This window comes from Schistocerca nitens, chromosome 1 (genome assembly GCF_023898315.1).
Source record: "Schistocerca nitens isolate TAMUIC-IGC-003100 chromosome 1, iqSchNite1.1, whole genome shotgun sequence".
Classification (NCBI taxonomy): domain Eukaryota; kingdom Metazoa; phylum Arthropoda; class Insecta; order Orthoptera; family Acrididae; genus Schistocerca; species Schistocerca nitens.
This window is the reverse complement of record NC_064614.1, coordinates 505,697,245-505,715,641: the sequence shown is the minus strand read 5'-3', so window position 1 is coordinate 505,715,641 and position 18,397 is coordinate 505,697,245. Positions and strand designations below refer to the sequence as shown.

Below are 18,397 nucleotides of genomic sequence, written 5' to 3'. Positions count from 1 at the left end.
TGCAAGTAAATGCGGTGGAAAATACGTGGGCAAGAGCAAACAGCAACCTACAATGCCCGTATTTAGATACATGTGCTGTTTGTGCATTGGATATCAGTTAAGGGTGTAGGTAGCCCTGAAGCAGACGTGCTTACATGAATTGTACATGCTTGAATTATGAGAGGTATTTACATTAACACAATTCTATTGGTAATAGGATAGCATACAATCGCGAGATTTGGTATGGCAGTATATCAGGATGTTATAGTGTGAGGATTTGATGTAAGTCTGACAGATTTGTATACACGCAACAACATAAACATTCAAATGTTAGACAGTCGGACTAAGTATGTGTAACGTGGTACTGCACTACAAAAAAGAAGGATAAACTGTAGTTCTGGATATGAAAAGTGAATAGTAAATTGCATTTACTTGCAAACAGCAACTCTGATGTCAAAGGGACAACTTCTATGATGTATAAGTGATGGAAGCACTGCAATCCATCAACATATACCCTAGTGCCTTGAAGAGATGCTCTGCATTCTACATGTGAACTGGAGTAAAGTTTCACTAAAACACAGCAGACTGTCACGGTGCGACAACACAGCTGCGTACCCCCATTGTTACTGAAAAACTGCATGTGTTTGACATTTTGAAACTTGACATAGCTGAACGGTCAGTGCGTTGGAATGCCACGCACCGGGGTCCGGGTTCGATTCCCGGCTGGGGTAGGAGATTTTTTCCCCCTCAGTGACTGGGTGTTGTGTTGTCCTCATCATCATTTCATCCCCATTGTCAACGCGCAAGTTGCCCAATGTGGTGTCACACTCAATAAGACTTGCAATTGGCGGCCGAACTTCCCGCCTGGGAACTCCCGTCCACTGACGACATACGATCATTCCCATTTTTGAAATTTGATGATAAACATGTGTACCAAGACTACAATTACCTTATTGTACAGACACCATAAGTGTGCATGTGTAGCAGTGATGGACAGTGATATACAATTGTAATTGTAGGATGTATGATAAGTAGCCTATGTAAGACTATGTCATCTATGACAAGATCAAATATTTGTCTGCTTTATGAAACCTGTTTTGCAGGGCAGAGGCTACAGGTCACTGGGTGTGGCTGCAGGATTTTACTCATTGGATTAGTAACTGGTTGCTATTTATTTCATTTTCTTTAGTATGGCCAAGCTCATTTTTATCATTTATGTGATTAGGGACTTATTAATTTTGGTTGACTGATGGATATGGTTATAGGTTTCTTCTTCTTCTCCTTCCTTAAAGAAAAATCAGTTTGCTTTCATTTTACTGTTCATATTGTACTGCACTGTCAATCGATGTCGAAAAGTTTTTCCAGATCCGGTTACTCATATGACCCGGCTCAGTTTTAACTATGTCTCACCATTCGATCTAGGGGAACGCCACCCATCAATTCGCGGCATCATCACATGACAAAATTACACACAAGTATCAAGAATAAATATATAATGATACCTCCCTGGAGGGAGGGGGGGAAAAAAACGGCAATAGTTAATTAACAACAGAAGGCAGAGGTTTGTTCTCGTATTAAAACATGCCACGCACCGGGGTCCGGGTTCGATTCCCGGCTGGGGTAGGAGATTCTATTCCAAACTACAATCTTGTGAATGAGGAAGAAATGGTCTACGTTATAGTTTATTGCATCATCATGATAGAAGTTACCTTCTCATTAAACCAGTTTACTGTCTGTCAACTTGTGACTTACCATACATCGATTTGAACCTATTATGTCTTCTGATATGGCTCGTTGGTTGCTAAGCATTATTATAATCAGCAAAGTTATTTTAAATTCTCACTTCTGTTCTTCCTGGTTTCTTGACCAACATATACTAAAGGTACATGTATCTGTACAGGGATAAAAGTGTCTATCTGTTAAATGTTAATCGAACGTACTATGTTCCTATTACATTCCTTCATTAATCAAATTATTTACCACAGAAACAAGTAAATTTAAATGACATGGAATGGCAAAATCTTTATATGATTTATAGTGTGCTGTGTACGTGTGTCCTTATCAGGAAAGGCAAGTGCTACTAGACACTACAAGCTCAGATTAATAATGGTAAAGAAATGAACCTGCAAATTTATGATCTATTTCAGAGATTACTTTCTACAACAACTTATAAATAAATTACTTTTCATTTCTCCCACGTGCTGCCATATAAGACAAGCAGTTATAATATCTAATATTTCTAGTTTACTTGTAAGGTACAAATAATCTCAGTACTTTTCATGGGTATAAAATATAGTATATTTATTAGGGGAATTATTTGCTGTACATCATAAGCATAAAAATCCTTACTAGTATGTTATACACTGAAATTTAAAAATTTAGCATGATGAACTTTTTTAATATCTATATTTATCAATCAACAAACAAACAAATAAACAAATAAAAACTAGTTTTATCTTTGTAGAAGGATCTCACATTTTACCTATGAAGCTATCAAACACGGAACACAATGAGAAGACAGCTTTTGCTATTTTTAAAAAAAAAATTAATTAAATAAATAAATAAAATAAAAATTGAAGGTTCATCCACATTCAGTAACATAAGCAACTATTAAGTAAATGTAATACATTCATTCTAAATATTTTAAATTAAAAGTAGCAGCCAGAAGAGAGAGAGAAATGAAGTTAGTAAAACTAAAGCATACTTTGACTACCAAAGGAAGAAGGCCATTACAACTCAATTATATTCTTTTCCTTCTGCAGGCAAAAATAAAAATAAATAAATAAACTCAATAAATAAATACATGATTATCATGGAGCAAGGAATTCACATCACGTACGAGAATCACTTTATGGCTGGCAATTCAGTTAAAGCCCATACTTGAAACTGAATGTGAGTGAATGCCACAGGTCCAAGCAGAAGTAAGGAGGATGTACCTCTAACCCCCCCCCCTCACCCCCCCCCCCCCCCCCCACACACACATATTCACCTATAGTGAAAATTTAACTACTCTCTCATAAAATATAACACTAAACATCAAACCACAATATTTCAGAACTAAAAATCTTCTACCACCAGCCACTATAAAGAAAGACAGAAAGAAATCAATTCATTCATGTGTTTGCATCAACAGGTCTACATCAAGATGAGGTAGAAACCCTTTACAAAGAGTTGCAGAAGCTGATAAACAAAAACAAATCACACTAAAAGATCGCAAAAGGGTATTCTAATTCACAAGTAGAACAATACCAAAGAAAAATAATTCAGTGGAGAATGTTGGATATTATAGCAGAGACAACACAAGTCATGCATTAGGTGTTGTTTCTTTACACATTCAGAAAAAAAGCAAAATGAAAACAGATGACAATTACTAAATGGATGTTGTTGTTGTGGTCTTCAGTCCATAGACTGGTTTGATGCAGCTCTCCAAGCTACTCTACCCTGCACGAGCTTCTTCATCTCTGAGTAACTACTGCAACCTACATTCTTCTGAATCTGCCTAGCATATTCATCTCTTGGTCTCCCTCTACGATTCTTACACTCCGTGCTTCCCTCCAATACTAAACTGGTGATCCCTTGATGTCTCAGAATGTGTTCTACCAATCGATCCCTTCTTCTAGTCAAGTTGTGCCACAAATTCCTCTTCTCCCCAATTCTATTCAGTACCTCCTCATTACCGTAGTTACATGATCTACCCATCTAATCTTCAGCATTCTTCTGTAGCACATTTTGAAAGCTGCTATTCTCTTCTTGTCTAAACTACTTATTGTCCTACTTTCACTTCCATACATTGCAACACCCCATACAAATACTTTCAGAAAAGACTACCTGAGACTTAAATCTATACGCAATCTTAAAAAATTTCTCATCTTCAGAAATGCTTTCCTTGACATAGCCACTCTAAATTTTATATCCTCTCTACTTCGACAATCATCAGTTATTTTGCTCTCCAAATAACAAAACTTGTCTACTACTTTAAGTGTCCAATTTCATAATCTAATTCCCTCAGCATCACCTGATTTAATTCAATTACAATCCATTACCCTCGTTTAGCTTTTGTTGATGTTCATCTTATATCCTCCTTTCAAGACACTGTCCATTCCATTCAACTACTCTTCCAGGTCCTTTGCTGTCTGTGATACAATTACAATGTCATTGGCAAACCTCAAGGTTTTTATTTCTTCTCCATGGATTTTAATTGCTACTCCAAATTTTTCTTTTGTTTCCTTTGCTGCTTGCTCAATATGCAGACTGAACAACGTCAGGGATAGGCTACAACCCTGTCTTACTCCCTTCTCAACCACTGCTTGCCTTTCATGCCCCTTGACTCATAACTCCCATTTGGTTTTTGTACAAATTGTAAATAGTGTTTAGTTCCCTGTATTTTACTCCTGCTGCCTTCGGAATTTTAAAGAGAGTTTTAAAGGGAGAGTATGGATATGGACATGAAATGACTATATTTGATCAAACAAAACAGAATTTTAGAGAATTCAACAATTTTTAATGACTTTAAAAATATGTGTGGTGCTAGATACAAAGCTAGGAGGAATTGCATCAGGCAGGACATCACAAATACACATTAGGACTTTTTAATTCTTTAAAGTTTGGGCAGAAATACCAGATCAAATTAAGCACCAGTTCAGCACCATGGAAAAGGGAGGTTATTTGGACATAGAAAACAGGGATAATTATTTAACATAGGAACTTAGACAAATAGAAAAAGATGTTGCAGGCATAAAAAAAGGTGGAAGAAAAGCAAATCTCAAATAGCCCGAATCAACTGATTAACAGATGAGTTCTAAGAAAACTACTAAAGGAATACGGCCAAATTTGCTAAATTAAATAAAACTGGATATTTAAGTGGATACAGCACAATGTATCAATTTGTAAGTCATGAACTAAACATAGATTGGAGCACAAAATAAAAGTTACCACTTCATCTGAGATTCATAGATTCTGAGGAAGTTTTAGCCAAGGTTTCAAATAAATGTATATTAACAGCCTTAGAGAAACAAGATATCAATTCAACCTGCCTCAAGATATTGAGGAATAAATATCTCAATGCCAAACCTTAAGTGAGTCTTCATCAGGATAGTGAGGAAATCACAAGTGAGATAAGTCTAGCCTAGAAGATTGCATTTGCCTCACAGTTGTTCACAGAATAAGTGTGTAGTAGTAGTACAGACAAACTTCAACAACTGATGAAAGAACATAATAGAGACATCCTGGGATAGAGTAATCTTTGAAATAAATTATAACAATACTAAACTGATGAATAACCCACATATACAACGCAGAATGGAAAATGATAGAAATTAACAATGAAGTTCCACAAACAGTTGAGTTCTTGTTTTTAGAGCAATGGGAGATGATAAGGTGGATACTAACATAAATAAACAGAAAAGTAAAAATGGCCTGGAGACCTTTTGGAAAATTAAATATAGGTTTCAAAACTAAACTTCTGATGATCCTGAAAAGTAAAGGTTATAATCAGTGTGTACTATCAGTTTTTATTTAAAAACTGAGACCACTTAAAGGCTGAGGGTCAGTGAGCATTCAGTTAAAAGATGCATTACTAAAATAAGCAAATGGCTCTGGGACCACACTGGAGAGGACGACATCATTACAACTGTATTGAAAACATAACAGAGATGCATAGGACACAGTCAAGTAAACAGATGGTAGACACACCAAGGAAGCTATTTTCCAAATGCCAAGAGATAAGAAAGGACCAAATCAATAACCTATGGAAACACCAGGAGCAAAACGGATGTTTAAAACAGTGCATGGAGGAGACCTTCATCCAGTGGTGAATGTCAGATTGATAATGAAGAAGTCGATATTAACAGCAGATTATTGCTGTGTTCCACATTGGCTCTGACATCTATATGCTCTGCCTATCAGTATTATCTAACATGGCACACATTTTTCTAGGTATCAACAGTTTGAAACCTGTACAGAACTGGTTTAGAAAGCTAGGACAAAAAAACAAAGACTGTAGATAGATAACTAACTTCTAGGCTGAAGAAGCTAAAGCATACCTTTCTGTACAGAAGCTTCATTACTCAGGCAACAAATTATTGTCACATATTATTAATGGTAGCTTTAATTTTTACACCGAAGTAGCTTACCCAAGTAATGCTTCGATGTGATGTGCTCGTGGCTGTTTGAGCCGGCTGCTCAATAATCTTACAACCCTCACTCTTGTAATGTCATCTGGTGTAGTCAACAGATATATAATTTTAGAAGCCCACCGTGCCTGGTAAAATAATTTGTGCAGTTTATACTTTATTTAACATTAATAATTAGCTAGTAATAATAATGCTAAGCCCAAAAAGGAAAAAGAAGACCACTAATGTCTATGATTAACTAGCCATCACAGTCAGCATACTTTCACAAAGAAGAATGTCTCTAGAAATAGTCTCAGATGTTAGAATAAAGCAGTTTAATATTTTGAGAAAGGACAGCAGGGACTGAAGCAAGAATAAATGTGTAAAAGCCACTGATGTTACATAATGCACACTTTGATTGCCACAGAGAGAGTGTTTTATGTTCCTAATATAGTTTTCGTTATGTTGGTAAATGTTGCACAAGAAGGACGTGAAGTATAAATTATACACGTGGAGGAGTTCCGTTTGTACACCATTTTAAAGTAGTTTTGATCAAATAGATAAACAGTAATACTGTACCATCATGGATGACTTATTTTCAATCGAAATTCACTGAAAGTATGTTAATGTTTATGATTTGAAGTCTACTCCTAAGTCTGCTCCTTCCTTTTAAACAAGTGTCAACCACTCCAAATGGCAGCTGTGTTTTATTGGACCTCTACTATATTAGTAGTTTAGAATGGAATAAACCGATGCTATACTGTTCATCTGCATGTTAGTGTAGAATGTGTCACTAAATAAGCCAAGTGTAAAATCAGTGCATTTTGCGTGTTTATTTACATATACAAGCCACCTTCCAGTTATTCCTTTATGCGAGACACTGTGCGTGAGGTTAGCTTCAAAATTCAAGATGCATTTTCCATATGAAGTGGACCAATCATAGGAATAATCCCAACAAGAAAAGCTCCAACTAGAATGAAATTCTGCACATATGAAGCATGCAAAATAACATTAATCTGTGCAAAATCCAAGCTACAGCTTACAAAAAATAAAAATAAAAAGTCATTGAACTACACAACAGTTTTCGCCAAATTTAAGAGGGCTTAAAAGTGAAACCAGTAGTACTTCAAAAGAGATATTTGGATCAGATGCACATATTTTTATGCTCTGCACATTATTAATATTTCAAGGTTGTATCAGTCACCATTTTAGTGCTACATGGCATCAACATTGGGGAAAAACCAGTTGCAAAATTTTAGCAATCATTTTGTGACTGCAATAATTTATGATCAAACAAAGTGTGCCGACTGGTCTTTAGCAGTTCCATAAAGACATTACATGTTACCAATTCTAATTATATGAACCATTACTTGTAGGTGTTCTATAAGTTACGAGGGCTGTTCAATAAAGAAAAAAAAAAAAAAACATACCTTTACTCATCCTCATAATTTTGATGGTCCCTCTGAAAGTAGTCTCCCATGAGTGCGATGCACTTGTCCTCCCAGCGTTTCTGTCAGTTATCAAAAACATGCTGGAAAAATATTTTTGAGAGGTCCTTCAAAATTGCCTCCGAGGCCTTCACCGCTGCTTCTGAAGATTGATAATGTCTTCCACGAAGGCGTTTCTTCACGTTAGAGAATAGAAAAAAGTCACATGGAGCTAAATCCGGATTATAGGGAGGGTGAGGGATGCCCTTCAAGTTGATTTTTGTAAGATATTCAGCAACAACATTGGCAATATGCGGCAGCGCAATATCGTGGTGTAGCATCCATCCTGCTTCATGGAAATGTAGTCTTTTGCACCTGATATGGACTTGCAATGTTTTCAGGACATCCCTGTAGTATTGTCCAGTTAGTGATGTGTGTGCATGTACAACATGCTGATAAACCATTCCATGAATATCAAAGAAAGAGATAACCACAACTTTCCCAGCAGAAGCAACCACTTTTGCTTTTTTGGGGTTGGTGATGAAGGAGATTTCCACACTGAGCTTTGCTGTTTGCTCTCAGGATCAAAATGATGTAGCGAAGTTTCATCAGCAGTGATTACATTTGAAAGAAATTCCGGATCTTCCTCTAACATCAACTTTAACTGCACGCAGATCGGCACGCTAATGTCCTTTTGTTTGGAAATCAACAGTCTTCGAATCCATCGCGCATAAACACGTGTCGTGTAATGTTTCTGTCACCAACGTGTGGGTGGCACCCAATGAAACGTTCAATATTTTAGAAAGTAATGTTAAGGTAATTTGTGGATCCTCTCTCACAATGACAGCAGCAGTTTTGATGTTTTCTTCCATAACAGCAGTAACTTGATCACCGGGTCCACCTTTCTTTGAAATTGATTGTCTCCTCTCTTCATACATTTTAAACCACCTTCAACCTGTGCTGTAGGGAAGAACAGACTCTCCATAGGCCTCCCGTAACATTGTATAGGCCTCAGCTGAAGATTTGTTGAGACAAAAGCAGAATTTCAAAGCCGCATGTTGTTCCTCACTTGTTACCACCATGCAGCAGTAGGAGATACTGAACATGTCTCACCTTGCCTGCCTCTGACAGGCGGGAGCCAGGAGTCCCAACAATGAAACTACTACAGCGTGTTTATTGCACATTAAGCTAACAGAATATCGTAAGATTAAATATTAGCACAAGAAATTATGACCATAAAAAAATTATGATCATTCTTTATTGAACAGCCCTTGTATTAATATATAGAACCCCTAAAAAAAAATTTCGCATCAAATTTGTGCATTGTTTGATGTAAAACATTATTACCTCCTACTTACTTTATTTTTGTATCACTAGAAAGAGCAGGTGGTTTTTACTAGACAAGATTACTTGTTCTGGAGGTCATCCAGACAAGGTTTACACAATGAGATTGAAAATATTACTGTCAAACATTTCAGGACAGTAGGTATATTTAATGTTTGATACATCTTTTGTTATTTATAGGTGCTGTAATTTCTATATTTGCTAATGCTTTTATTTTTTATCATTTAATTGAAAACATTCCAGTTGGCAAATTGACATTTGCAAGCATGCATGCAGAAGGTCCACTGACACTGGGCTTACCAGCCTGGCACGTTCCCCCACCCTGCAAACTGTCATTGTTGCTGCCTGGTGTTGATGTCTGAACCTTCATCTGTGACAGACTGTACTGTTGTACCATTTGCAATTGCAGCTAAATGTCATCAGTTTGCAACTGGCAATACTAGGAATATTTTTATGTTGGTTGATAATGCCCCAAACCACCATTCACATTTTTCAGTTGAAAGAGAAAATACGAACCCCACCAACACCACAACTCCGCTGTGAGGTGAAACACAGGATAGTCCATTTGGACCACAAATGAAGCCATTAAAACGATAGAACCTGTTCTAGCCATTATTTCTATTTTGTCTACTTAATTGGCCTTACACTACTGGCCTAATATGATATTCGCTGTGAAAAGTTGCATCTGCTGCTGCTGCTGCTGCTGCTACTAAGAATGTTCAATAATTTTTTTCATATTTTAAAATATAAACAACATGAATAGATTGAAGCATTTTCAAAAGGTGGGCATAAAGTACCCCCCTGTTGGTATTGCTGGGGATAAAGACAAGTGGCCAAAACCTATTTAAGTAATAATATTAAAAGCCCTACACGGAATATACCTCACAGAATGGGTGTAGATTGTGGAAAACAGAAGGAATTTATAGTATCTGAGTAATCTTGAGATAATTGCATGTCTCTGTAGGTGTAAACATAAGTCTGACAGAAGTACAATGATATTGGCCACCGAATTTCATATCTGTAGTGTAAAGTTTATCAGATTTTGTTTTCAGTACAGAAAAACAGCATATTTAGTGGTTTAAGTTGGAAAAGAAGAGAGAAAGGAATTGAGGGAGGACAACATGAAGAAAAAATAATACTGGAATATAGTTAAAACATTTGTTGCTAAGAGACAAAAACAAACAAAATGCACACTCCAACAATTATTGGCAAACTTACCAGACTTTCAATAAATGTTAGAAAATAAATTTGGTTATAAAAGCTGTCAATCGTTTGTCTGTCTGCGAGCTCATTCTCCAGCAAAGCTAGAAAAAACAAAAAGAATATGTCAAATAGCATCTAACAACACTTCTGGAAAGGTTGAAGGTAAACAAAATATCCTCTACATACTTTTTTCCGTGAAATATTTACACAGTGTATATCAAAGTCATTGTTTCAAACATCTAGGAATGACAACAACTTTTGTTAGAGGCAAAATGTTTGCTCTTACTTCCAGACAACACTAGGCACTCTTTAGTATATGTCGGTCCTGAGACGATGAGATTTCACGAACTAGCAGAGTTTACTAATCAGGTGTGAAACATACTACCTACCACATTGATCTGACAGCGTGATTTTCAACAAGAAACCAATAAGAATGAGTACCTACAAGTGGAGAAAGATATTTTAGAAGTGAATCAGGAACTTTAATTTTGATGGGCCTATCCCCTCTCGTGAAGAGTAGATGACTGGACGACAGGCAACACACAATGAATATGAATGTAGAAGTAAGCTATTGTCCTGCTGCCTCTCTGGGACATAACCAATATAAAATGACACCTAATGTCACTGGAAAGTGCCAACAAACATTTTGGCTAAAAAAAAAATTGTTCCTCACGGTGTGATGTATCACCCCAAGACGTTTGATGCAAAGATTTCCAATGACACTGCATACTGTCAATCTGCAAGTTATCCATGTTGTTTTGAAAAACACGACCTTTCTTCTTTCTTTCCACTGGCAGCAACAGGAGTGTATTTCCTCAGACAGTGTACTGTTACTCAGACAGTTTACTGCCGATTAGTACCATATAATACTACATTCCCTGAATCGGAGAACTTCCACTTTTCAGTTAAACATGTTTTATTAACAAGTGAAAATTTTGCCACACATTAAACTAGTTTCCATTACCACATTATCTCATATTGGTTCCATGAAGTAAAAGGCTAGTCTTATTTAACATAGAGTTTTATTTCTTCTGAAAGATGAGTACGAGGGACAGTTTCCAAATGATTCCAAAATACATGTGAAAGCCTCAGACACACACAGGTTCCAAAGCATACAACTTCTGTGCAGTCTGCTTAGAACTGAAATTAGTTATTGAATGAACTAAAAAGGGTGTTCGACTGCATCATTATCTTCCTTTGACATTAAGTGATGCCTTCCTGTTGAACATTGGAAACTGAGACACTCGCAATTATTAAAACATTGTGAACTAGAAGTGAGCACTGATGGTGGTGTTCCTGTCTTGTAGCTGGAAACCTATATCCAGCAGCTGGTCCATGTGGTAGCATGAAGTTCAAAACTGTTTCGCTTAAGTCATAACTGATGTTTAATCTCTCTGCAATCCACCAGTCACAGTCATACATGAGGGACACAAACATCCCTCTTTGCAGGTTCTGAATCTGAATATTCTCCTGCTGTTTCTGAGGTCTTGGTTGGACAAATGAAATTTCTTCTTTCTTGCCCTTAAAGTTCGCCCATCGCTTTGAGTTCAAAAATGAGTCTTCTGAATTCCTTTCACGAAAATTCCAAATCAGACAAAGTCCTTGTAGAGGCATGCAATTACTATGACTATAATTAATGGAAAGAACGTAAAAGATTGTGGGATTGCTTAAGGACAATTGCTGGTTTTCTCTGAATTTATCAACTGCCATAGACTGATGATATACTACAAACTGACAAAAGAAACAGATGTTGTGTTACAAATTTTACAGAAACAAACATTCTTATCCAAATCGGTTCCAAACGAACAATATTCAGGGGGAAAATACTTTTTGATACAGAAATATATATCACTGTAGATACTAATACACAAAAATTCAATGTAGATGCCAAATACTGTCATTACTAATATGTAGAATAACAGTTAGCACCATTAGTTGCACAGATTGACCCCAACTGTTGAGATACCAACAAGCACTGACTACCACCACTGTGTGTGTTGGGAGGAAGGCTTGGTCAAGCTAAGTGGCATAAATGTATTGATGCACATTTAAAGAGCACCATACAGATTTGGGACTCAAGTATTACATTTAAATTTTTAAGGAACAACTGCCAAAAGTGCATGTCAATAATCACAAAAATTTTAAAAATTGCTTGCTCCACACGGGCAAAAATCCTATCTTACTTATAAAAATAGGTACTATACATTTCATAAACCAACAACTACGGTCTTTATTATTCCTACCAACTCATGCCATACTCCATGTTCCACAAGCTAGCCAAGTTTCAGTTGCACTGTGACACAAGAAGTAAAGAAATAGAAACAACTGTTAAGATAGGTTTGGCAAATGGTTTCAATGAAAAAGATATTAGGAATATAGGTAACAAAATGATCAGGAAAATTGAAAACAACAAATAAGAAAAACATCAGACATATTCCCTTGTCTTACCATGATCCACTATCAGACAAAATTGCAAATATGTTTAAGAAATCAATATATGGTTTGGATTCCAAATCAATAACAAACTAGGACACATTGTGAAACATTGTTTGGAATCCCCAAAAAATCCACTGAGGTGACAAAAGCCATGGGATAGTGATATGTGCGCGCGCGCGCACACACACACACACACACACACACACACACACACACACACACACACACACACACACAGACAGAGAGAGATGGCAGCAGTATCATATACACAAAATATAAAGGGCCAGTGCTTAGTGCATTGGCATTTGTACTCAAGTAACTCAAGTGACAAGATTTTTGACATGATTATGACCGGGAATTAATAGACTTGGAACATGGAATGGTAGCTGAACAAGGCACATGGAACATTCCATTTTTTAAATCATTAGGGAATTCAATATTCCAAGATCCACAGTGTCAAAGTATGCCAAGAACACCAAATTTCATCAGGCATTACCTCCCACCACAGAGAACGCAGTGGCCGACAGCCTTCACTTAATGACCAAGAGTTGACAGTGCTAACAGACAAGCAACTCTGCATTAAATAAGGTAAAATCTGGCATTAATGGGCTATAGAAGCAGACAACTGACATGAACACCTTTGCTAACAGCATAACTTCGCATGCAGGCCTCTCCTGGGATCGTGACAACATTGGTTGGACTCTAGACGACTGGGAAACAGTAGCCTGGTCAGATAAGTTCCGATTTCAGCTGGTAAGAGCTGATGGTAGGGTTCAAGTGGGATGCAAACCCATGAAGCCATGGACCAAAATTGTCAACAAAGCACTGTGAAAGCAGGTGATGGCTCTATAATGGTGTTGGCCGTGTTTACATCAATGGACTGGATCCTCTAGTCCAACAAATTATCACTGTCTGAAATGGTAACGTTTGGCTACTTGGAGACCATTTGCAGCCATTCATGGACTTCATGTTCCCAAACAATAGAGTTTTTATGGATGACTCTAGACTATGTCATTGGGCCATAACTACTTGCATCTGGTTAGAAGAACATTTTGGGCAATTCGAGTGATGATTTGTCCACCCATCAAATATTTATGGGAGATACTCGAGAGATCAGTTCATTCACAACATCATGAACACTTTCGCAATTATGGACAGCTATAGTGGCAGTGTGGCTCAATATTTCTGCAGGAGACTTCCAATAACTTGTTGAGTCCATGCAACAGTGTGTTGCTGCAATATACCGGGCAAAAGGAGGTCGACACAATATTAGGAGGTATCAGTGTAAGTATTGTAATGCCGATGTGTACAGGATCAAATGTGGATTCTGTGAATGTTGCTACATTGGACAAATGGGAAGACAATTCAAAATATGTTTCAGGGAGCATGGATACACTCGTAATGGTAGTGTTTTTGAATACCGCTTAAAGGAACAGAGTCATCATTTAGTTCAAACTGAGAATTGTTTATAAATATTGCACATTGAAAATAAGGATAATAATTTGGATATAATCAATGAAATGGAAATTTACATCAGTAACCAGTCGAACAAGACCATTTTGATTAATGAGCACACAGCGATCAACCATACTTGGTTTTTTAGCTTTTTAAATGAACTGTTCCTCTACTAAAATAATCTACTATCCCGTTCCTGCTTATCCCATTATCTGAGCTATTGATAACATTTTGTTACTGAAATTACAGCTTCATCTAATGTCACACCTATTTTGCACTAGGTCAAATTAGAGACAACCCACGAGTCTTTGTTCCATTGTGAAACTGAAGTTGTAAATTCATTTGTGAAGTTTTAACTCTACCTAATGTTGTACATATCTGCACTTGGTTGGGTGACCAATGACGCAAGAACTTTTACTTTGTAATAAAAAAGAAAATGTATTTTTATGCTGGCCAATTTGCACTGTAATAGATTTCAATTGGTCATATTTTGACAATTTCACATATGTATATAAACAAAAAACCTTGCAAAGATTTTTATCTGTTGGTTTTATGTAAGATGTCATTTGAATTTTTATAACAAAGATAAGATTTGTACCCTGTGTAGGTAAGTAATTTTTTACATGTTCTATATACTGACACACACTTTTGGCAATTGTTCCTCAAAAATTTAAATGTAGTATATACATTGGCCACAATGTAAGTGGTGCTCTTTAAATGTGCACTGACATGGTTATGCCATCTAGAGTGACCGAGCCTTCATCCCAGCACACACAGTGGTGTTCGCCGTTGTTTGTGTGGTATTTCAACAGTTTTTGTTGAACTTTGCAACTAATGGTGCTACCTGTTATTCTACATACAAGTAATGTCAGTATTTGCTGTCTACATCAAAGTCTCACATGTTTGTATCCAAAATGGTATGTATTTCTGTGTCAAAAGCATTTTGCTCTTGAATATTGTTCATTTGCAACTAACTTTGATAAGAAATGTGTGTTTCTGTAAAATATGTAACATGACATCTGTTACTTTTGTCTGTTTGTAGTAGGTCATCAGATGAGTTAAAACAGAAATGCACTATGACAGTTAATAAACAAATTCAGAGAAAACCAGTGGCTGTTTTTAAGCAATCACACAGCCTTTTTAAATTCTTTTCATTAATCCTTTCACAAGGGTAGTATGTTTGGACCATTCTTCTCTTTTCTGCTGGCAGAATTCTTCAGTTTCCTCTTTGGATAAAAGTATCAGGGCTACAGATGTGTATGTTTTCAGCCCTACTGTAAAATCATTGGCATTCTGAATTGCAGCTGTACTCGGGCTGCAACGATTGTTTTTAGTAGCATGGTGCTTAAAAAGACCACCTGCACCAGCACAAGACCCCTTCTTGTGACCAGCACCACTACGGTATATACCTACTCCACTGACTTAAGTCAATTCAAACATTTGGTAATGATTTTTGAAATGACTAGGAGCACCATCCAAAATCTCAATGATCTTTTCTGTCTGTGACTGTACTTGTTAACAGTTTCCTGCGTCACTTATAACTGGAATGCCTGCGATCTTGTTTTGAAAATATGTCACTTCTGTAAAAACTGAACTTTGGTAATTACTTCAATGATATTGTTGTACTTCTTATGGCAGAGTAACAGACCAGTTCTCAACAAAATCACAGTGAAGCACTAAACATGCAATTTCTTCAGATATAGTGTATTATTGCTTTAACTGTCTATTTCCCAAGTTTGTCAATTTAATTGTGAATGACAACAGTTTTCTTAATTAGTTTATTTTCCTCTCACATTGCATATGTAAATTCCGAAGAGTCATTAGTTGTGTCTGTAAACAAAGTCCTCCATTTCCATGGCAATCATCACATTTCTGAAACAGAAAGGTCTCTTGCTTTACATCTCAAACTACACAAATCATAAAAAGTTTTGTATCACCCCGGTTCCCAGAACTCGGGAAGATAGACATTGAGTGTGGATATTGTATCACAGACACAGTCCCTTTGACTTTTCAAAGATGTCACTAAACCCGCCCAAATATGTAAATAACCATGCAAGAGCAGTGCCTATTAGACAGAAGGGTGTCCAACAGCTGATCAGTTCCAGTCATTCCACCAGGAAGAAGGTACATGGCTTGTGTTGTCTGTAGTTCAACCATGCCTAGACGATCAATACTGTGCTTTGATCACATTCGCATTGTTACTTTGTGCCAGGAAGGGCTCTCAGAAAGGGAAGTGTCCAGGCATCTCTGAGAGAACCAAAGCGATGTTGTTCGGACATGGAGGAGATATAGGAAAACAGGAACAGTTGAGGATATGCCTTGCTCAGGCCGTCCAAGGGCAGTGGATGACTGCTACCTATGGATTATGGTTCGGAGGAACCCTGACAGCAACGCCATCATGTTGAACAATGATTTTCGTGCACCCACAGGACGTCATGCCACGACTCGAACTGTGCACAATAGGCTGCATGATGTGCAACTTAACTCCCGATGTCCATCTTTGCAACCACAACACCACGTAGTGCGGTACAGATGGGACCAACAACATGCCGAATGGACCGTTCAGGATTGGCACACCGATGAGTGTTGCATATGCCTTCAACCTGACAATCGTCAGAGATGTGTTTGGAGGCAACCCAGTCAGGCTGAATGCCTTAGACACACTGTCCAGGGAGTTCAGCAAGGTGGAGGTTCCCTGCTGTTTTGGGGTGACATTATGTGGGGCCAACGTATGCCGCTGCTGATCGTAGAAGGCGCCATAACGGCTGTACGATACGTTAATGACATCCTCCGACCGATAGTGCAACCGTATTGGCAGCATATTGGGGAGGCATTTGTCTTCATGGCCAACAATTCACATCCCCATCGTGCACGTCTTGTGAATGACTTCCTTCAGGATAACATCGCTTGGCTAGAGTGCCCAGCGTGTTCTCCAGACATGAACCCTATCGAAAATGCCTGGGATAGATTGAAAAGGGCTGTTTATTGACGACGTGACCCACCAACTACTCTGAGCCGTTGAGGAGTGGGACAATCTGGACCAACAGTGCCTTGATGAACTTGTGGACAGTAGGCCACGACGAATACAGGTGTGCATCAATGCAAGAGGACGTGCTACTGGGTATTAGAGGTACCTGTGTATACAGCAATCTAACAATCACCTCTGAAGGTCTTGCTGTATGACGGTACAACATCCAATGTGTGGTTTTCGTGAGCAATAAAAAGGGCAGAAATTATGTTTATGTTGATCTCTATTCCAATCTTCTGTACAGGTTCCAAAACACTCGGAACCGAGGTGATGAAAAGCTTTTTCTTTAAAGTTCACAAGTCCAACCAAGTGGTCACTGTCACATGTTCAAGTACGTTCTTCAGTTAGCACACAAAGTTCAAAATTTGCACAATACACACACACACACACAGACATCTCTAGGTGTAGAGTACGGAGAGGGGGGGGGGGGGGGGGGGGAGCGGCAAGATACGGGTAAGGAACATAACTCAGGAATGCCTGGTGTAGCATGCAGGAACTATACGGTAGCAAGACAAAGCTGCTAGGTGCAGTGTTGGATGACTGTAACGGAGAGAACAGGGAGTTGGGGAGTGGAAAAGGAGAAGAGCAGAGAAGGGAAAAATACTGGCAGGTGCATTGGCAGAGAGCAGTGCACATTGAGCTTGAGGGGACATGAACTGGTAGGAGGTGATAGGACAGAGGGGCCAATAACTGTTGGATGGAGGGTATGGAACAGTAAGTTACCATAGGTTGAGGTCAGGATGATTCTGAGTGTGAAGAATGTGTCATAAGGATAACTCCCATTTTAGCAGTTCAAAAAAGATGGGGTTGGAGGGCAGGATCCAGATGGCCTGGGTTGTGAAGCAGCCATTGAAATCAAGCATGTTCTGTTCAGCTGCATGTTGTGCCATAGGGTGGCCCAGTTTGTTCTTGGCCACAGTTTGGTGGTGGCCACTCATCCTAGAGGACAACTGGTTGTTAGCCATACCAATAAAAAAATTGCCCAATGATTGCAGCAGAGCTGGTATATGACGACTACAATTTCACAGGTGGACTGAACTCTGATGGGGTAGGATAAGCCTGTGACAGGACTAGAATAGGAAGGGGTAGGTGGGTGGATTGTGCAGGTCTTGCCCCCCGGGTCTTCCACAGGGATATGATCACTGTGGCAAGGAGTCGGGATTGGGAATGGAACTGGAATGGATGAGGATGTTGTGGAGATAGGGTGGGTGACGGAATACTACTTTAGGAGGGGTGGTAAGGATGTTAGCATTTCAGGGCATAATGATAGATAATCAAAGGCGTAATTAAAAATATTGTTCCATTACTGGATGGTATTGAGTGACCAAGGGAGTGCTCCTTTGTTGCTGGTTATTGGGGGTGGTGGGAGGATTCAAGGTGTGTGGGAATACGGCACAGGAAATCTGTTTATGGAC

General features: G+C 38.2%; 1 protein-coding gene across 3 annotated transcripts in view; it reads right to left on the bottom strand.

Moving 5' to 3' along the window:
* LOC126252933 (centromere protein I-like) overlaps positions 1-18,397 on the bottom strand; it is a 370,827-nt gene that overhangs the window by 287,744 nt on the left and 64,686 nt on the right. For all 3 annotated transcript variants that reach the window (XM_049953938.1, XM_049953931.1, XM_049953948.1), the window contains exons 4-5: positions 10,079-10,164; positions 6,111-6,238 (exon numbers count right to left, since the gene is read on the bottom strand). In XM_049953938.1, coding sequence (XP_049809895.1) covers positions 6,111-6,238; positions 10,079-10,164 — 214 coding nt within the window. The remainder of the gene's footprint in view (positions 1-6,110; positions 6,239-10,078; positions 10,165-18,397) is intronic.